Source organism: Centruroides sculpturatus, unplaced genomic scaffold (genome assembly GCF_000671375.1).
Source record: "Centruroides sculpturatus isolate CEXI.00-Female unplaced genomic scaffold, Cexi_2.0 scaffold40, whole genome shotgun sequence".
Classification (NCBI taxonomy): Eukaryota; Metazoa; Arthropoda; class Arachnida; order Scorpiones; family Buthidae; genus Centruroides; species Centruroides sculpturatus.
In genome coordinates this window covers 785,162-812,624 of record NW_019384602.1, presented here as the reverse complement: position 1 = coordinate 812,624, position 27,463 = coordinate 785,162, and the positions used below count along the sequence as shown (strand labels likewise).

General features: G+C 36.8%; 1 protein-coding gene across 4 annotated transcripts; it reads left to right on the top strand.

Annotated features, from left to right (window-relative positions):
- The first annotated feature begins 547 nt into the window (after positions 1 to 547).
- Positions 548 to 27,252, top strand: LOC111625039 (PR domain zinc finger protein 1-like). 4 transcript variants are annotated; one of them, XM_023368052.1, is made up of 7 exons: positions 548 to 940; positions 9,309 to 9,383; positions 20,853 to 20,963; positions 22,018 to 22,191; positions 23,549 to 23,668; positions 24,007 to 24,259; positions 24,757 to 27,252. In XM_023368052.1, the coding sequence occupies exons 4-7, from the start codon at positions 22,027 to 22,029 to the stop codon at positions 26,487 to 26,489; spliced, it is 2,271 nt and encodes a 756-aa protein (XP_023223820.1). In that variant the 5' UTR covers positions 548 to 940; positions 9,309 to 9,383; positions 20,853 to 20,963; positions 22,018 to 22,026; the 3' UTR covers positions 26,490 to 27,252. The 4 variants fall into 4 exon arrangements, with proteins under 4 accessions (XP_023223820.1, XP_023223819.1, XP_023223821.1 ...); XM_023368051.1 differs by lacking the exons at positions 548 to 940; positions 9,309 to 9,383; positions 20,853 to 20,963 and adding an exon at positions 21,255 to 21,455; XM_023368053.1 differs by lacking the exons at positions 548 to 940; positions 9,309 to 9,383; positions 20,853 to 20,963; positions 22,018 to 22,191 and adding an exon at positions 22,439 to 23,429.
- Positions 27,253 to 27,463: the final 211 nt, after the last annotated feature.

Below are 27,463 nucleotides of genomic sequence, written 5' to 3'. Positions count from 1 at the left end.
ATCATATCAGTAGGCGAAACCGAGTAACTTCTTTGTTTAACGTTAATTCTTATTGAAAACTTTAATTGAAATTGTTTATGATTCAGTCAATTTTTTCTGCTTTTCATCATCCGCTTTATAGCTGTTTTTCAGAAAGTTGTGACCAAAAGTATGGCGTGATTACAACAACAGAAAATTAAAAATGGAATAAAACTGTGAAGTCATGGTTAAGTTATTTGCTGATTGAAGATTTCAGGTAGATTTTCACGTTTGTGAAGTATTAATAAAACATTTTAAAATATATTTACTACTTTCTCGCCATAATCTAAGCGCTTAAGAGCGCCTTTCAGCTCATTGCAATGATATAAAAACCCCTTTTTTGAAGCCCCCATTCGATGCACTGTTTTTCGAGAAGCCACGTTACGAAGAATTTCAGAAATTCACTTGCTTTCTTGTTTCGTATGACCTGCAGTATGATACAAACCTTTGGTTAAAAGCAATGACATGCACGAATTGCTCTTATGAAAGCTTCGATTATGAAGTGGAAATTTTTAACAAAAATCAGATATTTAACAAGAGAACTGCCAAAGACGTGCGGTTAGAACCGCAGAAAGCAAGAAGCTTCACCTGAGTCCAGTGCCTAGACGCGTGCCGATTGGTTGACTGCTGGAGCGTCACCTATACTTACCCATCCAGCGTGACCGCTCCAGCATGGCCGCAGGCTCTCCTCATATAAAGTGCAGGTCGAATGGTGGCTGCGAGTCGAGTTTGGAACTATCGGTCGATGTGTGTGTGTTATCCATGTGCTGCTCGGACTAATCTGTTATTTGGAGTTTAGCAAAGCACGTACTGTACGTCACTCCTCTCCTTCCCTTCCTTTCTGACGTTAATGTGGATTGTTTTGACAGGATAATCGTTCGGTTTTGGACATTTTTTTATGTGACATAAGATGGTTTGAAAGGTAGGAAACTTTGAATTCTTTTAGGTAATTTGGGGAGGGGGTAGTAAAAGTGCGAGGGTAATTTTTAAGCAAAAATCTAGCTTAGAACGTTACGTAAATCTTAATTGTCGAAATAACGGCGAGTTACGGGGCTTAGTAGCGAGCGCTGGTAGAGACCAGGAAGTAACTTTACCGGGGTAAGCGTGACGGTTTATTCGTACAAAAACTCTTTGACCGTGGCCTATTGTTGAGCTGTCTTCGTCCTCGGCCTTTGCCAAGTTCAAGAGTAAAACTATTGTTTTCCGCTCGCTTTAAATATCTGATAATCTCTAAGCATTTATGCAACTGTTTATAACTCTTAAGCATGTATTTTTTCTTCACTGTATCCAGTTTCGAGTAGCAATTTTTTGCTTGTTAACTTCTAGATTAACCTTCTGTCACAATAGAAAAGTTAATTTCAGCTTCACGAACTCGTTACTTCTAAGCGATTTTAAAGAACTCTGAAGGGAAAGTGAACAGTGAAACGTGCTTTTTTATCTTATGGAATTGTAAGAAATAAACAATAGTTGGAAAAATCTCTATTGACTCCACCATTATTGAGTAATATAAGTTGTTTGAGATCAGAACAGAAATCAGTGATCTGTTACAAATATCGGAGAATATCGAAGCGTAACACGACAGACTAGCGAGGAAGATGGCTTTTCTTACGAATTGTGACCAAATTTGGTTTGTTTCCGTTCCTGCAACATAAAAAAAGGTACATGGAAGCTCGAGAAGTTTAGCTTCCGGGTTGAGGCGATCGGGCCAACAAAGATTTTTTTCCGGAGTTAGATTGCAAGAAGCCCGCTCTTATGAGGATAAATGTAGAGGACAGGTACCACTAGTCCGGTATACCTGATAAGCAACTGCCACTGCGGGTGTCGCAGCCTAGAAAACGGGTCTAGAAGTATGCGGAAATATGCGAAAGATCAACCTGGTGCAGGATTACGTTTTAACTCATACTTTGAAGTATTTTTAATTCCCCGTTTTACTTAACTTCTTCTGTAATCTTGTGTCTAGAAGGAAACAACCGTGACCTAGACCTAGGTGTAGTCACCCGTTTGCTGCCCAAACCTGATCCTTTATCACGCGGTTTTTTACGGTCGTGGGATGAACTGTCGAAGGCGAATTCACATTACGATCGAATATATTAAAAGTTCGTCACTTTATAAACGTTTCGGGAAAATTCTCCAGAAGGTGGGTTAACGAGAGATGCATTAACTGATAGGATGATAGAATCTCTCGGTATATCTCGAAAGTTTCTTAAAATAGCAAGACAAAACTAAATATGTAGGCCTCGTTCGTGACCTACTTTTCTAGAAATAACATCAAGAAAAGAAATAAGAAATTAAAAAAAAAGATCTAATTAAACACAATCACGAGTCGGTTTGAATTGAAATTTTACTTTCCAGTTTTAAAAAGCAGGTGAAAAGCTTTCAAGGACTGTTTTTCTCTTGTTTCTTAACACGTCTCTTAACTTTTACGTAACGATTATTTGCTCGAAAATTCCTTACTTACCAACAGTTTTTTTGAAGATTTAATTAGAAATAAAGTTTTAAAAAGTGTTTAATTTCCGTTAGTTTTTAGAACAGACACACGGACGATCAACCGAAGTCGATTGTGGACCATCCCGAATGTTTCGCTAGCTTAGCTGACTCATCTGTTCCATTTACATAATTAAAAAAAATTTATACGACTTGTAAAGACAGTCGCTACGTGTTATATGCCCTATAACCCAATAGACGAAGGATTGAATTTAATAATACATTTTAGTGACATGTTTGTTCGACTAAGAATAGAGGAATTTTCTGTAATAAGTGAGATTTCGGGCCCTTAACTCTTTTAAAGTTCAGGAGGAAACTTATCAACGTAGTCTCTTCCTCTCGATTGTAAAAGTCTACAAGTACCCCTGGAAAACGGGCGAGTACCGAAGAGAAACTGGGAAAAAAATTTCTTTTCCAATGATGCGAGGGGTGAATTATGAAGTGGGCGTATATAGAGAAGTGTATATACGCTCGAGGGGAGAGAAACGACGGAGAATTGGGTATAAAAGACACGACGACATCTGTCACAACTCGCTATTGAGGTAGAAAGAAGATATCGCGGATGTAATATCTGCAATGGAACTTCCGGGCTGTCGAGCACGGCCCGTTCGCTATTAAAGTGCAACATCTGGATGCCTCCACCTGTGGCCAAGCAAAGGCACCGAACACGTGTATTCGAACTTTCTTGTAAAGCCCCATAGCACAAAGAGAAACGCATACACGTAATTGCTTTTTGTAACATTTTCATTTTTTAAGCATTCTCTGGGAAGGGAGGAGGGGGAAACACGCTCCTTCGATCCGGTGAAGGTTTCTCCATCACTCTTCCACCTCTTTCTGCTGTCGGGATGGGAGAAACACGAGAAAGATGTGTCCGTAAACACCCGACTCGTGCACTTTGTGGGCACAAACAAGCCGGCAGTAAACAGCCTCTCGTTTTGGCCACTCCGGCCGGGGTCAACTTAAAGGATAAGGGAACGAAACGAAAGCGTCAACAAGTGGAAGGGGAGACGATATCTCCACCCTACCTGTACGTTTGTTCCCTATAAATAACCAACACAGGTTGTTTTTGGATTTTTCGTGGGAACCCCCTTTGTTGACGGAAGCGTTTTTGCTCGAAAACTTTTCTCCGACGTGGGAAAGTCAATCTTAGAATGAAGCGTCTGGCTGGCTATATGTCTGTCTGTGAATCTGCATTTTCTAACTTCAACCCCAAACAACGTGATTATTCGAAATTTCCCAGAAAAAAGAAAATGCACCGCATCATCTTGATAACTTTCTTGATAAACACTTTGATTTAATTATTGTGCTATTGCTTAAGGCATTTTTCTTTAATTTTTGTAAATTAACATGCAAAAAACAATAGAAACCATTTAACAATTTAAGCTTCATTCAATACAAGCGAGTCGTTTAGTTTTTTTGCTGGTCTGTAATGGGGTCAAGTTTCTTTTCTCTGCTAAAAAAACGGAAAACAATAAATTACGAAGTAATTTTTTAACTTCAGATAACATTTTTTAAATTTTGAATATTTAATTTTTTTTTTAAATTAACTGATTTTTACGCGTAGTTTTAAAAAGGAGGCCGATTTTTCATCACCAAAAAAAATCGCAAAATGAAGCTGAAAAATGTCCTTTTTTTAAGGCAATTTTAAGTTAAAATTTGCTTTTAGTATGAATTTTAAAGCCATTTTTAAAGCAAAATTACAAAATAAACTATTAAAGCCTTGTTTATTCGATTATAGAGCGTAGTTTCTATGATAAAATAATTATTGTCGCAGTGTCATTGTATAATGAGTATCTCGAGTAAAGAATTAATGGCATTCGGATAATTGGACTGTGTCATATAATCCATTGCTTAATTTGTTTATTATGTGAATTTGATAAATTTAATCGAATTCCCGTTTCTGGTTTTCCGTGTTTCATAAAAAAAAACCCCATGAAACAAACAAGTCTACAGAGCTGTCTACAGTTGCTTGTTTGTACTCGTGTGCTGGGTCGAGCAACAGTCAACTCGGGTGCAAACCGGTACCCTTTAATGGAGTTTAATGCCAATAATTTTCGTCTTAAGCGTGTATTCGGAGTGGTAAAAACATTAAAATATTAAATTTCATGGAGTGCAAGTAGTTAAATGTCAGATTGTTATCCGGTTTTACCGACGTCTTCACTTCTCCAACGTGAAAGCATTACCTGTTTCGCAGACGTAATAAACAACTTGGAGGAGTCTTTATTGTCGGATCAGGAAGGTCGAAAACAAAGGAAAAAAACTTCTATTATCTGATATGTGGGAGAAGGAAGGAGCTAGGTTAACCATGGCAGTTGGACAAGGATGGATGGTTGAAGAACAGGTTCTGAAGATCGTCTAACCGTTACTTGGCCTCACGTGACCGCTTGTAACGGGACAGGAGGCCAGGCCACGGTCGGTACAGGAGGGCCACCTGACCCTTCGAATCCGGCTTCTTCGTGACGAAAGAAGAATGGATGTTCGTCATCTGATAGCTTTCATTGAAAATTGAACCTATCTCTAATTCTATCGGCAATTATCTGTAACGAGTTGAAGGTGGTGCCTTCTTTTAATCCACCCCCGGTTTTAGCCATTTCTGTCTGAATTTATGAAGGTGGGCGTTAAGAAAGTTGGTTTAACTCACTTCCGAATGCTTTGAGAAAGCGTAGAATTTATTTTATTAAATAAATATCTCAGTAGATATTTATTTTTTATTATTTATATAGATTATTATTATTATTTATATAGATATATATTTTTTATTATTTTCTAACTAGAAATGAATTGGCGTAATGTTTGAGGGTGACTCATTCTCCAGTTGAATGGCGGGGTGATAGGGTATATTCTTTAAAAATAATAAACAACCTATCAACATTTTTGTATTATTTGACAGTACAATGGGATGATGTATTGCTTTTTAAGCATTAGACTACTAGTAATTGCTATGTAAGTGATAGCGTATGGTTTAACTCTATCACTTCTATTTACGTTGATTATTTCAAATCCTCCTGCCGTTCTCTTCGATGTTGATAAAATCGTTTATAATTAGCTTGATACTTGACGAGATAATATGCTAATTTAAACAATTAGCAAGCATTTATAAAGCTGGATATAATATTTTACGAACTGTTACGCTAATTAAGAATGACTGTTTAGTAAGAAGTATATCTTCTCTAATTCTTAAGAGACGTATATCTTCAAGACATGGTATATTTTGCTATTTTTAATGATATTTTATCATTTTCGTGGGACATTTTCTGCATTTTTAAGCTCAATAAACTGATTTCATTCATCTGAAGTTGAGGGATGGAAAATATTTATAAACTATTATAGCTTATAAAAGGCTATTGTTGTGATATCCTCGTAAGGTTTTCTTTTAAAAGACTCGTTTACTCCGGCTACTGCTACAAATAACATTTACGATTCTAGAGTTTAATGGTTGACAAACTTTCGAGTTCTTAAAGCAAGCGAACAGGAACGAAACGATTGTCGTCAAGTTCAAGAGCGCTACGGAAGTGGAAAACACGTAAAAGACACTTCTAAACGCGAAGAATTTGGTCCTAATTTCAAATATTTTTAAACTAGAGATGAGCCGCGGATCAATAATCTTCAGGAAATGCATTAATTTCTCTCATTAGAGCCGATCTAGCGAAGAATTTGATCCCTACCCTTGCTTACAATGCGTTACTTTAGTAGCAGGCCTTACTTGTTAGATAAAGTGGGGTTGGAGAGGAACCGAATCAATTGTCGGAACGTATTCGATTATACAGGCAGCATTTCGACTGTGAACTTATCACAGCTGATACTTCAGGGTGAGAAGTGCACTTGATGCGTCATACCGTTGCGTGACACGTGACCGAGACAAGGACAGGTTCCGCTCTACGCTCATCCAGATGTCCTGAAAGAACGGGACCTCGGAGCGACAAAAAGAAACAAATATATAATTTTGTAATATAAATATTTGCATGGCTAACGTAACCCCTTAATTATAGGTTTAAATTTAGATTAGATGTATTATTAGTGTGAATATGGCGTTTAGATTACTGTCGAAGGTGTAAAAATCACCCCGAGTGATTTCGATAAGCTGCACTTTTTAGGTGACATTTTAACGTAATTAGAGTGAAATAATGAATATTTTAGAAGACAAATTAAATAATTTAAAGTGAAAACATATAAAAATGTGCATAATTTCATCGATTTATAAGCTAAAATATGTTTCAGATGCGGTTTTTAAGCTAGTAGATCGCAGTCGGGTCGTCGGATCGTTTAGGAGATTAATCAGCGTAATTATGGTTCTATTTTTGCTCCAATGCTAGTTTATTCGATAATTCATAATAATAGGAAAGATTCTGAGGTTCGGAGTGACCTAATGCGAAGAAAATAAGGCACATGTCCGGATGCCTGGCACAACTTTGAAGGAACAATGAAGAACAGGTCGTTGACCCGAGATGTTACCTTGATCCAAGTAGTGGAACTGGGGAAGCTCAGCTTCGAGTAACGGGAATGGTTATTATTATTATTTATTATTTTTTTTCTGCTAGAGTTTCGATGAGTCAACTGTTACGCAGGAAGAGGACAAACCGGTCTGCGTAACTGGAGGCCTCGAATCTCGCTGATCCGCGGCTTTCTGAATGACTTGACGTGAGGAGACTTAATATGGTCAGAGAACGAGTTCTTCCTGTTTCGTAAACTTTTTTATTTTTTCTCGTTTGTTCCTTTAAAGAAATAAAGATATTGTTTCGTTCGAGGTAACGGAGATTCTCCTTTAAAGCCATCAAGCTGGCACCAACATTAGCAAGTCAAAATACTATCAGCCAGCGATTTTTAAAGATGAATTCCGCTCAGTTAGTAATTTAAAAGGGGAATAAATGTCTTTCGAACAGCGTCGATGCACCCGGAAAGAGGGTGGTGTAAAATTTTAAACGGGTGCAGCTGCGTTCGTTACTACACGTAACTCAAGGCTGATTTTTATGAATTAATTCGGGCGAGCCTACTAAAATCGCCTAAACAATTACAATTGTTCTTATTTATACGTAGAAAAATAAGGAGTTAACAATGCCTAAGACAGAAATTCCAATATCTAATTCCATGCCATTAATGCGTAAGCTTCAACCATTAATGGCTAAGTATTAAGCTGGTTGCGTGTAAAACGTAATTCAACTAGGAAATTTAATTATCTCAATATTAATTATATTATTATCAAGGACTTATTATGATAGAATAGTTTAATTTAATAAGCAAGCATTACAATACGCAAGCATAATCTAGTTGATGCCATTAACGATTTATCTAACCAATACATATATTTTTAAAATTTACTGCTGATAAATGTGAAAGTAATGAGCACTTATCAGCATGAATTGCTGCTAGAAGGTAGATAAAGTGGTAGAATTTGTCATCTAACTAAGGTTATTTTACATAAAAAGTACTGAACCTTCGGCATTAATACATATATAATCGATAATTGCATTTAGTTATTTATTTTTTGCTAATTATTCCATTCATTCGATGCAGTTAATTATGCAAAAATGTGTGGAAAACTTTCCTACCCTTATCTAACCCGGTGGTGTTTTTTTTTTTTTTTTGGCTTCATTTCTACAAAACTTTTGTTTGCGACCTTGAAGAAACTGGCTACTTAAGGCCATTTTTATTACATTTTCTTACGCCATGTTGTTTTTGCCGAATTTGAAACTAAGTTATATAACTTCCGTAACAAAACATAAAAAGTGAGTTTATATCCGTCGACACTCGAAACAATGCACGCTTTCATAAACAACCCCTCGCCTATTTCCCGCCCCCTTCTCGTTTGACTTGAAGTGTCGTTGGAATGTCTTAAATGTCTTCCCGAAAACAGGAATTCTAAGTTATAAAATTAAAGAATTTTATTGGAAATCCGAAGAATATAGTCGATTCTAGTAAACCAATTCCCTGTTTACAGTTCGGGGTAAGGGTTTCTTGTAACAAATCGATGTCCAAGGCCACTTATCCTACGACAACAATAGGGGATGCCTTGACCTTACAAAACTGGAGCAAAGTCAACAAGTCGGAAGATCTCTTCTTCGTCACTTTTACTAACACATTCTTAAACCTCATATTAGATTTCTTTCTAGTTGTTATTGTTCTTCTACACTCCATCTTATGCGGGTCCATTAGCAGAAGGAGAAAGGTCGTTTTCCTTGAGTTCGCAAACCTTGGAACATTTACCAGTTTTTCTGCATCATAACTTTAATTCTCCGACTTATATCACTGCGTATAATATAAATCACAGTTTATTAAACACGGGTCGAACTCGCGTAGATGAGTATATTTTTTTGAAAGGAATGCCTCAAGTAGCGAGTAAGCGAGAAAGTCGCGTGTTGTATCTTAGGAGTCGCGCGGCATTTAATAAATTCGGTGGTTAAGGTATCACGATTCTACACCCGTACCGGGGAAAGAAAATTGTATAATCTATGCAAGAGGCGGACATGTTATCTATTTCCATAAATCAAATGCGGAAGAAAACACATCGAAAGTGGAAAGGAACTGGATTTCAGGCATGAGGCAGTCGTCCTTCGATGGTTCTTTCAAGTTAACCTTGGTTTCATCTTTTTATGGGGGAAAGTGAGGGACGATGGGGTCCCCGTCTAGGACCACACCCTTGATCTAGTTTTTCCTCCTTCGCGATTTTGTCTTACCTCCATTCGATATGTTATCGCACTCTAACTGTCGCACTTCCAGTACCATACCTTAAACAGGCGAGTCGCTAAACTTTATTCTACTTCATCGCCGTTACCAGGAATTTAATGGACAATCAAATTCTTTCTTTGCAGATTACCCTCGCCGAATTCCAGTTGGAAATTTCGATTATTTAACAATATTTCACCGCTTGGACTCCTTTCTAATTGGTAAGTACTGTACGTGTTTTCCACCTTAATTTTCGTGAAATTGGGGGATGTTAGATAAGTGTAGAAGCCATCTTTGAAGGTTTTAACTAAGAAAAACGCGCTCTGTTCATCTTGAAGCGTGACCTGTCTAAAATGAAGAATGATAAGATGAATTTATGGCATGTTTTTGATTAGCATACAGTAGAATATAGCGTAATTGGACGGCAGGGGATGGAGTTAAGTGTATTATCTCAACGATAGTAGGAAATAAATTACGTCAAAGTCTAGTTGTTGAATCACTCGAGTACCTTGATGGATCTTTTTAGAAACATATTTAATAAGAAGAAAACAAGGAGCCAACCTTGAAGCACCAAACGACCGTTCGCCATTTCACCAACCTTGGACTACTTTCAGTTTCGCAAAGGAGACCGATGGACGAACCTTTCGATCTTAATTCAGGAAAAGTTGTTGGGTGACAAGCTAACGGACCGGTTGTAGTAACTATCCCCACACCATTGACCTTGCGTGTTGAAGATGCTGAGACCGGTTTGCTTGGCCGGGTTCCGTTAGATCGGTCACGTGACTTGAACTCTTGAACTTCCGCGAACGATCCGACTCGGATCCAGGTTCTCTGACATAGAACGGTCGCGCTCGTCGGAGCCTTTTGCTCCCAATTGCCGGTGGCGAGAGCCTTTAAAGTAATACGCTGTTAGCCTGCGATTTCGGTAGGGTTTTTGGAAGGTGGCAAACCGAGCGGAACTCGGGTTTCGTCGGGTAGGATTCGTAGCCGGGGGCTATTTTAAAAACATGGCTCCGGGGCAAGAACCGGCTAATCGCATCCCATCGGTAACCGGCACTTCTCTTATTTTCCACCCCAACAGGGGTGAATAACCGGAAATTTGTCAAATTTTTAACGACGAACCGAGCTCGGAGGCAGTTATGCCATTTGTAAACATGGTTATGGAAATAATTGTGTCAGGTGGCATCCGAGGAATTTGCCGTTATCTCAAGGAGAACTATATTTTATTTTTCATCCTTCGCAACCGGTTTTTCAGCAAATATCGCGCGATGAATATTAATAACAAAGCGATTAATCTTTCTAAGTTTTCGTAAATATCGCCTATTGTTTCGAAATTAATTTCGTCTCATCCGATTCCCATTAGATAAGGATGGATGATTGTCTCCATAATTTAATTTGAAGCCCATCGAAGAGGATCTCGCTCCATATCGAAAGACTCCAGTTTATTTAGCCCCAAGATAAGGTTTAAAATTGTATAAAATTGTAGCCGGGTTAGCGATTTTCTTCTTCGTAATTTGTTTTAAACCACTTAACTATCGAGTAAGATGAGGACGCGTGCGAACTTTGTGAACTTCCGGATCCTGTTGCAGGCGGGCAGATGGTCGCAGCGGAAGTCGTCAGTAGTGACGTAACCATTGTTTTTTGAGGCCATTAACGAGTCGAGTGTTTTACAACACGAATTAATTCGTATAAATATCTGTAACCTTTATTCTTCTGCGTTTAATAGTTGCGCTATAAGCTTTCGAACTTCAACCTCCTTAAGGCGACCTTCCACTTTGTAAGGTTTCAAACGTGGCGCCAATGGTAATTGTGTGGATTAATTTCCACGAAGAAAGGAAAAGTGAATGAGTTAATTCCTTTTAATGGAGCCAAACCGTGCGTGAAACTTTCCCTTTCGATTCTGGAAGCAATAGGGCTACTTTTATTCATACGGATATTCGGTTGGTAAGATGATGCTGTCGGCACTTATCAAGGGAAGGAGAAGCAATAGACACTATACTGTCACAGGTCAAGGGGCGTGCCTTACACGCCTCTTGTGATGACGCTGGAAGAAAACGGTCTTAGTAATTGTTGCTAGTTTTCACCTGTCTACAACGCTGGCTTCCGGCACTTTCCGAGTGTAGCAGGTGTGCAGATCCCCACAAGTAGCAGATGGCAGGGCGCAGACTGAGGACAACTCTTAGAGGAAACTGGTCAAAAAGTCCCTAGACAGATGGCCAGACCGATTGACAGATAACGGGTCCGACTTAGAACAATGTGTGACCAGAAAGATCCGAGTTCTTAAGTGAATTTCTCTCTCTGCTGCGGTATGAAGTGAGTCCTGTTCCTTTTGTTTCTTGTTTAAAAATAACTAGCTAATTGCGTGAGTATCAAGAATTTACTATTAAAGTAATTCCACGCCGGCATAAAAATGCTTTTTGTAGAGGTTGTTACAAACCTGTTAGCGTATCGTTACTCTTATCTGTCCATCTATACGGCTTTAACTAGCTCTTGTAAAACGATTTGTAAGTCAGAAGATAACTGGAAAGTAACTGGAAACGATTTTATTACACAGATTCAACGGAAATTCCGTTATAGGAGAGAATTTACTCGTTTATAAATTAGCAGATTCGATAATTATAACAGAATCTTCAACAGATTAGCCTCAGCGAAGCGTTAGAAGCCGAAGCATTATTGACGTCCTTGACACGGTAGGAAGTGAAAATTGGTACCCTGAGGCTATGGACACTTCACCTGTCCGCAGTCCATTGTCCATCTAACTGCCAGTTAGGGGAGGACGTAGAAAATGAGTAGTGCTGCAACGTCTGGTGTCCGATTCTTCTCTTAAGCACCGGCTTTCTGTTCATAGTAAGTGTAATTAACTTATCGAATATAACATGCATCTGGCATCAAGGATGACCGGTTTCACTTTTTACGATCTGACAGCTCGACTATCTTCTCTTTATAGACATTACTTCATTCGAATTCTCCATGCTTATTTTCTCTCTTAAATAAGTAGCGAGTGACACGTGGTCGAAGATGAATCATATTTTACTCGTTTCCCCATACTTTTTAAGGGAAAAATCTGATAAATTAAGAAATTTTTCGTATAAACTACACTTTTTGCCCCGTTAATTAATTATTAAATAATAAATTAACGTTCGTTATACTCCGGAAGAGTGGTAAAGTGTGTCTTCGTCTTATAAGAGGATAATACTCTACAATTACGTTTGAAGAAAGATGATTGGCATTACTTCTCCCCCCATTTTGTACCCCATCCAATGGAACGGGAGTTAACGGATAAATAATAGGTTTAAAGATTAAACGGTACCGCTTCGATTTAATGTTGATAAACTCGATTATCTGATAGTTATAAAATCAAGTTTCAGCTATATTTTGTTAGCAGTTCATAAAACGGAGAAGAAATTAAGACGTGAAGGTGTTGGATAGTTGGGAGAAGTCTTTTTTTAGTAGTTTAGAATGTTAAAAACTTGAAAAATATGTTTAATTAATGATTTAAAGTCAATTATAAGTGGTAAAAATGTATAATTGATACACAGGTCCAGATAGAAGGAGTTGGCAGATTCATTTGGTTCGTTAGTTTAATCTTTTATGTAAAAAGTACGATAGGAAAACTAGTCGTAAATTAAAATTTCTTTGGAAAAATATGCTGTTATTTGTTTTATTTATTTTATTCAGATGTTATTCGAAGAGAGATGGGATCTTTATATTTGTGAGTGGCTCAGGTTCCATCTTTCTTCTCTCGGATCCTGGAAATGTATGTTTACATTAAAATATTGCTCATTCAAGTCATATACATCGTGGAAAAGAATTTCTCGTAATGCATGTAATATATATTTATAACGCTGTTCCTTCTCCGGTGTATTCTTTATATAGTAACTAAGCGTACAGGTGTTACAGTAATCTTTAAAGGGAGGAAGGAGGGGGATTATAGCACCGCGGCGCGTGACCTCACCGGGACAGTTGGACCATTATCCAACATAATATTCTTTGGAAATTATACAGGCAAGGTCATTCGGGCCTCTTCATTGAATTACACAGAATTTGCTACAAAATTCACAAGAAGTCGCCATTTTCTTTTCGAGGAAGTAGTTAATAGACAATCTACAAAAAAATGTATGTATATATTTTTAGTTTCATCATGCTCTGAAGATTCAGGCGTAGATAATTTCTAATAATTCTTGAATATCCGAAAATGGCATGCGATTTTTTTCTTTCTTTCTCTCTCCCCCCATATTCGATCACGTGAATATTTCGTCAAGTCGGAAGTCATCGTTCGACAGGAAGTGACGTCTTTCGTGTCGATTGGTGTACTCAATAGGGCTCGTTCCACATCTCGTAGCTCAGAGCGGAGTAGGCAGACAGAATTGTTAATTAGGCCCACTCTCCCATGACCGGGTCAGTAGGTTATTTCGGTCGAACGTAATCCCAAAAAGAAGAATTTCTGAGTTATAAAGAAAATATTAAAAAAAGAAAAATGTCGGAATTTGGCCCTAGGGCGACGAAGATTTTTGTGAATCGGGACACAGTTTTTTGTAATTTAGAGGCTGGTGAAGCCATTAAAAATATAAACATATCCAGGCGATTCCTAGGGAAATTTTATTTTTCGCTTTAATGACCGACTTACGTGTATCTGAGAATGGTTTCGGCCTTATTAATTTGTCTAGGCCTCTATAATTCGTTCTCTATACGAATCTTCTCATCACCTTGATGAAAATTTGAATAATTTCCGCTCGGTGTTACAGCGCATAGTTATGTTAAACAGTTAAATATTTACATATCTTAATCGAGTATAGAAGAAAACTTTACATATGGAAAGTAATATACATTAAATATTTAAAAAAAAGCAGGTGTTTAAGAAGTAGTACAAGGCGAGTTTTACCGGGATTTCTTTAAAATTCATATTAGGAAATATAATAAATCTTTACTTGTTTACGTTTCTCTTTCTATTTCTTCATAGTTAAAGTTGCAAATATTTTTGGATAACGTGTCTTCAATTGTTTATATTTTAAAATAAAAATCATAAAATTATCCTTTCTTAAAAGGTTCTTTCTCAAAATTCGTTCTTCCTGACGGGGTTCTTCTTCAAATATCCTTTCTCAAATTGTCTTTCTTCAAAAGTACATAAAAAGAAAACATATTTAGTTATAATTTTATTTATTTAGTTTAAAATACCAGTCTAAAATTAGAGGGATAATGCATAAATCCTCGTGGATTCACGACTGTCTTGAAGAGTTTTATGGGCTAAATTGCTTTAAAATTGTAATTATAATTTAAAAACTTTTCATCTTTTACCGCTCTCGGGCTTTAAACAAAAAAAAGATGGGTAATTTGATCAAAGAGATAAAAGTGGAACATAATCAGAGAAGCTCTCATGCGAGAAAGACGAAGAACGGAAATCGGAAAATCAAGGTTATTTAAATTACGTATTCCATTGGTAATAAGTAACCTTTTAAAATAAAAGATGCGACATGGAAAAACAGATTTTCTCGTTATATTAATATAATTATACAACTTTCCTTCACTCGATTTAACGAATTTAGCGCCCGTCACTCGATTATCATCCTCTCTATTTCGTTCCTAACGTAATTAAGAGGTATTCTGACACGTCGCAATTTACAAAAGCGATTAATGAATCAATTTTATCAACCCTCTCGACCCTTTCCTGTTACGACGGGTGAATTGCCTCGGGGTCATTTATGACCTACTTTGTTTTTGCTCGATTCAATTTAGATAATGGGAATTGTTACATCCCCGAAGTTCAATAGTTTAAGCAGAGAGGGGGGACCCGCTTGAGTTGTGTTTTTTAGGGAGTTGTTTATAGTTAGCTCTATAGATGCGCCGAATGATTAACGAATTTACTTGGCTGTAGATTGCAAGAGGAGCCGAAGAGAGAGGTGCTGTTGCAGAAATCGAAGAATAAAAAGTCAAAAGAACGGGCTTAGAAGTGGAAGCGGGACTTCAAAAGCTTTACACAGATGAAAGGACAATATTTTCCAAAACGAGTAATTGAAGAACGGAAAGGGGGTGAGAGAATGTATTTATTTGATGGCGTCAAAGAAGCTGGAGCATTCCAAATAAACAAACAAAACTCAATTATCGTCACTTTATTATCGTTCCATTTTGGAAGAAAAATAAATTCCGTCGTCCCTCAATCAAAAACCAGTTCTTTCATTGGTTTCTTTTATTGGCTCGTCGATCGCAATAACCTTTCGCTCGTATTGGCACAAGAGGTGATGCTGCACACACAAGCGCGCGCGAGCCCAACGAACACCAAAAGAGTTGCTGGAGCGTGAAGCAAAACGATGGGTAAATATTGTCTTAAGTAATCAAGCCGAGTCACTCACGTCAGCATTCGATTAAGGTGTCGATTCTGTGTGCCACGTGTTGACTCTAGCCCCGAGCTTTCTTTGCACATCTCAATTGCTTGTCCTCCACCCCTCGCGCGCTGCTACAAGAAAAACACTTTTTCCGTCCGACATAAAAAAAGAAGAAAGAAAGAAAAAAAATGTTAGAAAATTAAATATTGCGTACTTTCCCGAGATCTTTCCCTTCGTATTTTTTTTTTTACTTTTTTACTCTTTCTCTCTCGCACTAACTTGCCCTTTCTCTTCTTCCCCTTCCTTCTCTTGTAAATTGGTTTAGAAAGAGAAGCTGAAAAATTATAAAATAATATATTTTGTCTCGGCTTCTTTGTTGGGAAATATGTAAAAAAGGTTGCGTTAATGTATTCTTTCTGGAGAGAGTTATGCGATTTTTTTCTTCTTTAATATCCGAGAGGACCAGAGGAGCGTGATGCTAACTTCAAATTGTTCATTTATATGCTTAGAACGAACGTCGAGGGCAATTTTTGGAGAATTAATGAGTTATTTTGACTTTAAATTACGCCGAATTTTCCTTAAAATTGAAGTCACTGCCCATAAGAAACTCGGATTAATCGACTCGAATGTACTGTACAGTACGAGTCTTTAATGAACGAATGAAGACGTGAAGAAGAGTTTGGAAGATTGAGAACTGTTAAATAAATAATAATATTCGTGTGTATTTATTTAATTAAATCAAAGGAAAGAACTTCGGTATCATCTGATGTTAGTCCTTCATATTCAGGAGGCGAGTGAAGCGAGATGGATCCATGATAATCGCAAAGGCGTGTTTCACCCTTCTCCGAAAGTCATAAAAATAGATTTTTTTACCAATTATCAATAGAAAATTTTGTCTATATTACTTTAACAGCAGATTTTATACATAAAAGACTAAACTTTGCCTCCCTCTACATCGGGGATGAGGGCCAAATGACACTACTTTTAACTCCTCATTTGAATCTTTAGTGTTACTTATCGTAAGAAGTTGTGATTTATATCACTTTCTTTTATTAAATTTCTATGTAAAAGACTAAATTTTGAGGCCTTTATCTATGTTTATTTATATCAATCTGGCGTTGTTTTAATTTTATAAAATAAAAACTAAATAACACGATACAAAATCGTAATCTGCATTCAAAATTCGATAACAATTTATGATAGAAATGAATTTAGTTAGGATTTTCAATTGTGTTTCTGGATTAAAATACAATAAACAATTTACCATTTTATATAAAATATATGAGAACGAAAAATAAAATAACTTATACTTTATACTTCTATAAGTGTATCAGCTGTAGAGATGATACAATCATAGAAGTATGAGGTACAGTACAGTGCCTATACAAGGTGCTGTATAAAATATACATAAGGATATCATTATGCAAAACTGATCGGTTTAATTACGGCAAAAGTATTAAAATATTTGTTTATCTAACGTATTTAGTGGCCGAGTGGGTAAAACCAATGAACACAGATAGAGCCTAGTTAGTCACGGGTTCGCGCTTCCCCAAAGGTCTTTCCGGATTTCATTCACGTGTCTAACACCTAAATAGGGGCCATTTACCCTTAGAAAGTCAACCCGGCAGGCGCCCACTTTGGCAGATTCCCCTTGCGTTGGGTTGACTTATCCCCTCATTCTAATCCAATCCTGAGGTAGTTTGCATTATAGCTGACCGGAGAAGGTAATTTCAGGCTATCGTTTCAATTAAAATCATTTAAAATAAATTTGTTTACATATATTTTTATATAGGCTAACATACCCTGTCACTAGGAATCCGAGTTCGAATCCGGTCCGGGCTATAAAATTTATTAAAGATAATATAGATAATACGACGTTCCCTATTCCTCGCTTGTGCTACCTGATCCCATTAGGGTCAATCCTGCTGGTAATGGGCGTAATTGTAGTCTAGTAAACAAAATATATTTTTTAAAGAATTTCCTAACGTAGGAAGATAACAGAAATTAATTAATAAAGGTTTAAAGATAAAAAATAGAACTTTTTAAATTAATTTTTACCTTTAAAAGCCTTTACACCCGCTTAAATTTGCGAATTAATTATAGTCAGTGATGGCTGGTGATCCTTCAAAGACTTTTATGCTTCAATTTTTCTATAATTATATTAATTCTTCACTTATTTTCGGTTTCTTTCGCANTGGTGACCTTACCAAAGGTGAGTAGCAGGGCCGCACGGCCACTGGAAAGGTATAAGGGAGGTAACGTTTCAACCCTTCATTACTCCATTATGTTTCTTTCCACACTTCTAAATTATTAATCCTCGTCTGCTACCCTTTTAAAGACCCGAAACTTAGATTAATAACGGGATTTACAGGACAAAATCCAAAAATTGCCAAGAGTATTTCCATGAGAAAATAACGGAAGTGACGTCCTACACGCCTTCAAAGACTTTTATGCTTCAATTTTTCTATAATTATATTAATTCTTCACTTATTTTCGGTTTCTTTCGCACAATATTTAAGAAATAAACAATATCTTACAGTTAAAATGTAAACAATTACTAACAAAATAAGCATCTTCCGCGTACAGATGGAACGAAAGCATGCATAGCCCAAAGGCAAGTTTAAAACTGTTTACGCTTGTGATAAATGCCTAAACTTGATTCGTATCGTTTGAAATATCTCCTACATAAAAAGAAGGAAGAATTATATATATTTTTTAACACTAGCAATACCTATTTTTTAGATATTTTATTATCTTTCACCTCCGATTATCCGTCTGCAAGCATTTTAATTTAGGATTAGATAATGTCTTATTATTTCGAATTTAAGACGCAACACCCTTTTAAAAATGGATTTTCAGGAAAAAAATTGGACGAAAATTATTATTTTAAAAACATATTTTTAAAATAAAAACGTATTTAAAGTCAACTACAGCATAATTAGCAGAAGATACCACTAATTGAAGAAGATGCGCTTCAAAACAACGTTTAAGTCGCAGAAACGTGGAAAAATATCTTTAATTCAAATTAATACAGGAATTATTTTAGAAAAACAGACCTAGAAGTAGAATGAAGTAAATAATTTCAATATTTTTCGCTTTAAACCTTCAATGACGGCCACGCTAAACCCGCTTTTAGCAATAGTACGAGATCCATCAAGAAGAAAGAAAGAAAAAAAATGTTAGAAAATTAAATATTGCGTACTTTCCCGAGATCTTTCCCTTCGTATTTTTTTTTTTTACTTTTTTACTCNGAAACGTGGAAAAATATCTTTAATTCAAATTAATACAGGAATTATTTTAGAAAAACAGACCTAGAAGTAGAATGAAGTAAATAATTTCAATATTTTTCGCTTTAAACCTTCAATGACGGCCACGCTAAACCCGCTTTTAGCAATAGTACGAGATCCATCATATTGTGGAGGGTTTTAGTGGTCCGCGAGAAGAGAACCACTGCTCTAAACTGTAGACACGTTTCGGGAACGTATAAAATAATAACCTCTTAACAACGTTCATTTTTTCATTTTCCCATCAGTGGCCGTCGTTCACAGGTTTGACTGTAACAATAATCAATATTTCTTGTCCATGCAGTTATGTAACATTTGGAAGAGAAAATATCATTTTATCTTCCTTATCTCTGTAACAACTCTATGCTTATATAGTTATCGAGGTGCTTAACAATATCATAATTTTTTTTCACTTCTTTATCGATATTTTTATATTTTATTTCGAAATAATAAAAGGGAAAGTTTATTTACTACGTGGCATTTTATTACCGACGACGAAGGCTAACGAGTCGCATCACTTCATTTTTTTTTTTAATTTTTAATTAAAAATTCCAAGTGTAAATAAGTGTATGAGGTATTTATCTTAAACAAGACTCTATTGGCTACACGACAGATGAAAGTTATTTTGATAAGATGTCACGAGAATGCTTAAAAAAACTGTTTAAAAAATAAGTTTCGCATCCTCCGATGGCGACAGGTAGTTAGCCCAAGGCTCAATTTGGCTCCGTTTTGGTCTTTCTGGACGTTAAAGATGTAAACAGATAATTATAATTTTTGCAGTCATTACATAGGAAACGAGTTTAATCTATTCCAAGTTTCACGCTTGGCTTATCGGCTTGGGAAGAAGAAATATTCAAGGACGATATACAATATGTCATTCGACTTTCTTCATATTGTCGGATTTGTTCGCCACTTTCAACGTAATTTTTAAGCCGTAAATGATTTAAATTCTCGACTTCGATTAACCGAGATAAGTGAGATTAAGGAAATGTATCCCTTTAATTATTAAATCCTTTAAATCCTTCGCTAATTCGATTAAGAATGAAGAGGAATCATGGCGCGATGTGACAAATTTACGTGGAAAATGAATTTAAATTCGGATGCTGATTGTAGACCATAAATGGTAAGATTTATCTTACTCATTTCGTCGAATTTAATTATTTAAGAGCTGTTTAAAAAGATTTAAAATCAGAAAAGTCGATGAAGAATTCCGTTCTTTGCCCATAAAAACTACACTTTCGATCATCCGTGGTTATGTTTTATGGAATAATCGTCACTGTTTATGAGTAATTGAGTAATAATTGAGTAACTAGATTACGGATAATTGAATTTCTCAATAGAATTAATGAGAAAAGGGGTGACTTTTGCAACGAGTTATTATTAATAATAAAATCTTATCTGGAAAATGGACAAATTCATCGCATGTGTTTCGAAATCGTTCTTAAATTATCATCGAAATTTAATAAAAATTTTTGATTTTTCTTACTAATTTGTTGAAAAAGTCGAGGAAAAAAGAGGGTTTTATACATATATATAAATTATAATAAATCTTATTTGGACGAACGTCGTGCATCTTAAAGACTATCGATGGCGAATTTCACAGGTGAATTTGGCCATAAATCGAGATTTTAATGGGAATTTCGATATGTATCGCGTATCAAAATTCCCATTAAAATCTCGGGAACAATTTCTACATTAATATAAGATTTTTTAAGCTTAAATACGTGTAAAAAGTGGATGGCTGGAAAGGAAGAAAAATTGGTTTAGCCGGAGGAAATAAAAAAACACATCTTTGAAATTATTTTATTTTTAGAATGAAGAAATTTTATGATTAATTTAAACTACAATTTCCACCATGTTGCTAAGGCTATCTCCTTTATTCCTTCGATAAAATGAATAGCCGGTATCGTCCATTCACATTGCGACCTTCGTAGGTCTATACTTTGTATCCTTAGCACGATAATGATACCAGTTTGGTATCAGAATTAATGATTGGCTTCTACGATCCCCTCTAATACTAATACAAGAACAATTATTTGAAAATATATCGATTTGGCCTCACTGCTTTTCAATTCTCTTCTTACAGATTCTATTGTAACGTCGACAAAACAGGGTGGAGTTGTCGTAACTCGCAGTCCGATTGGCCCCCTTTAGGCCAATACATGATGGATGTGTTCGACTGGTGACCTTACCAAAGGTGAGTAGCAGGGCCGCACGGCCACTGGAAAGGTATAAGGGAGGTAACGTTTCAACCCTTCATTACTCCATTATGTTTCTTTCCACACTTCTAAATTATTAATCCTCGTCTGCTACCCTTTTAAAGACCCGAAACTTAGATTAGTAACGGGATTTACAGGACAAAATCCAAAAATTGCCAAGAGTATTTCCATGAGGAAATAACGGAAGTGACGTCCTACACGTGACTTTTAAAGGCTCGATTATTGGAGGTGACGTGTGCAGTATAGTAGCGACGCGCTTTCCGTTAAAATTTTTTTAATTCTTTTTTTTTAGTTATTTTTTTTTCGCTAAGGGTGGAGTGTAATCTCATGACGATTAGTTTCTCCGGCAGATAAGAGAGAGTGATCTGGCACACCGATTGCTACTTTTAAAACTGTGCTCGATGTGTCTGCATTGTGTTTCGTGTTCTACTCAGCCGAGGAATGTCATGAGATTTCTCATACCCAATGAGGTAAATTTTCGAAAATTTATGCAATTAGTCGAGTTCTTTTATTAGATTTCTGCAATTCTTCGCAGTGGTAAGCAGACAAGAAGCACACAGCAAATATTGTTTGTGGCAGAAGAGAGAAGATTAAAGTTGCATTTTATTAATGCAATAATTGAACAGATGCTAGGAATTTTAATATTTTGGCATTTATTTTTGACTCTTTCTTATAATAAAAACGATCTAGACAGGAAAAAACTGATCTTTGACACTTAGTGACCCTTAAACTGACCTAAAATGCCTGTATTTTTACAGAAATTTTCATTATTTTCGGCATAAAACTTTGTTATAATTATTGCTATTTATACATTAATTTAATGTGCGATTAAAACTACTCCTTGAAAAATAAAATACATTAATATATTTACTCATTTTCTGTTGAATCGAGCGTTAAAACGTTAAAACCTCTATTTTAGATATAGTAGCTGATGTTAAGTAATCTTGTATTGAATCTGGACCGACTTCAGATGAATTTCTTTCACTTTGTGGAGCAGTTTACACTCCAAACCTTTCTTTTGCTGTGTTCTAGGTACATAGGATGGAAGATGGAGAATGGGACATCACCAACATTAGGGAGGATGCCTTTCAGCAGTTGGCAGTGTACTTGGTTCCCGATCAGCCTAGTGAAGAGGGTACAACCAACAGAGCAGAAAGTAGTTTGCCTCGAAACTTGGTCCTCAAACCCTCACAAACTCTAAGCGATGTAAGTATTTAATTTCTCAATTTTCCTGTTACCAACACTGCGTTATTGTCCTTCCATTTTAATACGGGCTTAGAAAAAAAATCAAAATTTTAATTAATTTTATGAAAAAATTAAGTATTTTTTTAATCATTTTCGACTCTACACTCAAGGTCTCGTCTATCAATGCGGTGGCTCCCTCGAGTGGAAAAGGTGCGAATGAGGTTCAAGGCGACGCCATCTTTATTCAATGTCACCTTATCTTAGATAAACTCTTGTGTATATACAATGTTTCAATTGCCAGCACTAAGCCGTATCAAGGTCTGAACTCTGTAGGGAGTACCGTTAAGTTGTCCGTTATGTCTTAACTATTTGCGATAACTTACGTCATTAATCTACGCCCGTTACTCGTTGCTTTCGTCAAAGAATTAATTGTGACGTAAGAAAGCCAACGATCGAATCTAGTCTAACGTATAATCATGCAGCTCAGGGAACAAGTTTTGTTAAGTTGCATAAGAGTCGCATCAATGCACATTTATATAGGCTATTTCACGAAGGTTTCAAACACGGAAGTGTCGATTACTTGTGTTTTATCATCAAATTTGAAATTAAGTTTGTGTGTGCATTCTATACCCTTTTCTTCACTGCGAAGCTCGAGTTATCAGCACCTCTAACATATAAGTGAACTCTAAACAGAGCCGATAAGAAGCAGAGTCAGTGACATAGTTATCTGCAAGTGGCCCGATAATTTTTCAAGGCTAAGTCAACATTGGTTATCTGCACAGTTCGGGTCAATAGTGTGCAAGTTTGTGTAGAACATTCAACTTTCTCTTTACACGTGCATTGCTATCAAGGTTGCTTTGCGTAATCTTTCCAATAATACCGTTACTTATATAAATATATACATATATACACTCACACGTATGTTGCTTAATCTTCTTGTTTACCTGATGGGAAGTAACGCCTCGCTGAAATTATACCGTTTCTTCGGACTGCCTCAACTTGTATGGCTCATCTGTTAAGGTCATAACACTTGAGAGCTATGATGGCTTAGAAATGACGAATTAAAACGGCAACTCCGGAATTCCTGATGTAGCTAATTATCTGCACGAAATCGGTAGCAAATTCGTAACGGATATGATGTGATACCGACTACTGTATTTGTTAAACAGTGAGAATCTTTCTCAGTAATCTGCTGAAAAATGTGCTCCTCGAATTATTAGTATTTTTCTTAGGAAGGGCCATCATGATCTTAAGCTGGAGTAGGTCCGGATATCCATTTTACTGTAGAATTTTGCTTGACGGACTGGTTTCTCTCGTGATTTATCAGTTGTTTTACAGTATTATCAAGATTTAATTCGATTTTATTTTATATTTTTAGGTGCTGGGTGTTTGGAGCACAGATTACATTCCGAGAGGTACCAGGTTTGGTCCTCTTACAGGAGAAACGTATGAGGCAGATAAGGTACCAGCAAATTCCAACAGAAAATATTTCTGGAGGGTAAGTACATTTCCTGTAATATGCGGGATGTTTATTCATAACAGAACCGAACAAAAAGGGAATGTGTTTGGGTTAAATATTATTTACTCTATACTAAACATAGAAGCTAGCGTCATCAAAATAAATGCGTAAACATCTGCACTATAACCGGATTTATCTAGAGACGGAATTTATTAATCTCAACTCCACCCCCTCCAGATTACGGGCGAACAGCGAGACTTATACTGAGACTCCGTTTGTTGCGATAGTAGCAGCTGGCAAACCGATGCCATTACCGAAACTTATAGCACGCCATGAGTTACGGTTTAACAGATTTTTTACAATCTATGCATTTGCAGGTGTACAAAACGCCAGACAAGTACTACTACATCGATGGGTTTGATGTCACCAAGGCCAATTGGATGAGATATGTCAATCCAGCTTACTCCAGCGAGAAACAAAATCTAGTAGCATGTCAGGTGGATCAGCAAATCTACTTTTATACCGTCAGGCCCATATTGCCAAATCAGGAACTTTTGGTCTGGTATTGCCGAGAATTTGCAGAAAGGCTCAATTATCCTTTGACTGGGGAATTGATGCTGCAAAGGATAAGTAAGTATCTAGACTATTTTTTTTTTAAGTTATCGTGCGATTAGATTGATTAAAATGCTACCGCTGCGCGTTATAATCACTAAGCAAAAGTGAAATTATAAATTTGCTTAAGCAGGAAAAACATACCACTCGATTTTACTTTCACTTTTGTTTTATCCTCGTGTTCAGTACGGTATTTAGAAGGCAAATTTATATTTTGGTGGCGATTTTTCAGTATTATTTAAAAATTTAATTATAATATATATAAAATTAATTAAAAGAAGCTTTAAAAATAAAATCCACGCTAACTACAACTTCTATAGGAGTTAATAATAGTTAAAAGATGAAATTATTTTGCACATTCCACCGCTTGAAAACCTTAGATTTCTTTAATGTTATCATCTGCTAATTGTTGTTATTAGTCGAATGCAGACAAGCAGTCGTCGTTAAATAAACTGTACAGGTATCGGATAACAGCTGGCTTCTCGCATGTTACTCATAACATATTTGTTTTCCAGGGCAGCAGTCTCAGCCAGAACCGAGCCCTCCTTACGATGGAAGATTGCAGCAGAGAACACCAACCGAAGGCAGCACTAAGAGCGATGAGGGATACCATAGCAATGGATGCCAAGAAGATATCTTGACCCCTCCTGAAGACAGCAGCGACAGTGATATGGATAACAATTACGTTTTAGATTTCAGCGTGAAAAATAAACCAAAGGAGCCCGAGAAAGAAGAACCGCCTGAAGAAGATCATTCCAAAAATGAATTTCGAAAAGTTAAGATCAAGATGATGAAAGCTTATCATTACAGAAGCAAAAGTTCTCCAGAAAAGGATAGTTGGGAAGATAAAAAAGAAAAGACTTATTCTGTGCCCGAGCCCGATAGTCCTAAATATGGAAGCAGTCCGAAGTTTCCTGAATCTACCGAAAACCCCGAATATCCCCTTTATGACACTCAAAGGACGAGCCCTAAACCTTCGTCTACAGGTATCTTGGAGAATTTGTTATTGCAGCGTTATCCAAGTATGGAAGGCGGAACATCGCCTGATTCTAGGGAGCAATCCGTCAGAGAATCAGTAAGAGTTATAATATCCAGCGAATCTATGCCTAAGCCTGACTCGATTAATTCTGCGGATACGAGCATCATATATCCTCACAAAAAGAGCTTCCGTTATGTAACTTCTGCAGGTAACAGTCCAGAAATGCACAGTCCGGATTCGACGGATAAACATCAGCATCCCGTATCTACGGCGACCAGCCCTCAATCCTCTTACATTCCCAATCCTCCCGGTGCTTATTTATACGTTAACGGAATTTCGCCCATGTTCTCATCCGCTCATTTCAACATGTACGCGTATGCTCTTCCAGAAGGAGTACATTCACCACTACCAACACGACCAGCCGCCAATTATCCAAGCATGCCGGATTATCCACCTCATCAGATGGCGATGGTTCCCAGATTAACGAACCAAATGGAAAACAAGAGCCCATTTAATGGCCATCATCCTCCTCCACCCTCCGATGAGATGTCGAACGGTTATCCGCCTCATTCCTCTTCAACCAACTCTAGAGGTTACAGATCTCTTCCCTATCCGCTCAAAAAGAAAGATGGTAAAATGCACTACGAATGCAACGTCTGCATGAAAACCTTCGGACAACTTTCGAATCTAAAAGTACATCTGCGTACTCACTCGGGGGAACGACCATTCAAATGTTCCATTTGTGGAAAGAGTTTCACCCAACTGGCTCATCTACAGAAGCATCATTTGGTACACACGGGAGAGAAGCCTCATCAGTGTGAAATATGCCACAAACGTTTCAGCAGCACGAGCAATCTCAAGACTCATCTCAGGCTGCACAGTGGACAAAAACCGTACGCCTGCGACTTATGCCCAGCTAAATTCACACAATTTGTGCATCTAAAACTGCACAAAAGATTGCACACGAACGAGAGACCTTACACCTGCCAGACATGCAACAAAAAGTACATCAGCGCTTCTGGATTGAGGACACATTGGAAAACCACATCTTGTCGTCCCAACGTAGTGAAGGACGGGATGGATTTAGATAAGAGCAATGGGTTCGATTATCCCATGACCGATCTGATGGGAGAAACAGAAGAGCCTCTTTCCCCTAATTCTCTACAGATAATGAGATCGAGAAACGAATCGGAAAGCGGGAACGAGGGGGATGGCACGTACAATATGGCATCAGAAGAGGTCAAACAGGATACGCAAGCGCGGTCGTAATCGCAAAAGCAAAACAAAAAAAAAATGTACAGAACTTTTATAATTTATTTATTGTTTATATATATATATTTCCGTGTAAGAAGCGGAATTTATTTCTCTTTTTCCAACTTAGTACACCCCTTTTTCAGATCTTTACACAACAGAAACATTATCATTCCGTTATAATCATTCCAGTCAAAAGGCGAATGTAAAAGGCAAAGGGCATAGCGTTTTAAGTCAGCGGAATACAAAAACGAAACGACTGTAACCTGCAGTGCGGGATGGTTTGCACAGTGTAATGCCAATTACAACGAAATCGTAGGTGTCGCCATCTGGAGTCGCTGATCGAAAGTAGGACGTGGATGCATCCCACCGAAAAATTATTTAACTCGGCGTCCTACAATCAAAATTAGAACAAATCTTTCATTGAAATAAAAAAAAATATATAGTAATTATTATAGAAAAGTAAAACTTTCAACAGATAATGCTTTGCTTTTTTTCTAATTTCTTTTCAAGAAAGTTGGCAAGTAAAGATTTTCGATTCGATTCTCCATCCCCCATCTACAATCAGTTAATACTCAGAGGCTCCCACTGAAGAATCTTTTTTGTTTTTCTCCCTTTATCCTCTTTGCATCTGTATCATAAACACGTAGATGTGTTTTAACTTCGTATATCTCTCCTATTGATGTCTGTAGTTTAGGTGGACATCGTTCGTTGCTGCTTTGCAGCCATTTGCTAATTGGTCGTCCAGTGGTATGTTCTCATTTGGACAAATAAATATTATCAGAAGTAAAACTGTGTTCTGTTTTTATATGTATATATAATTAAATTACATTATCTCTCGATTTACTTTATATTATATAATACAACGCGCGTTGTTATATATAAAAAAAGTGTCGGCAATGAATGAGAAACAAAGAGTTGTTGTAGAGAAATGTAGAATTTGGGAACATCGTCATTGCCAGCAGGAAGTGTCGCCGAAATAGGTCGCTCTT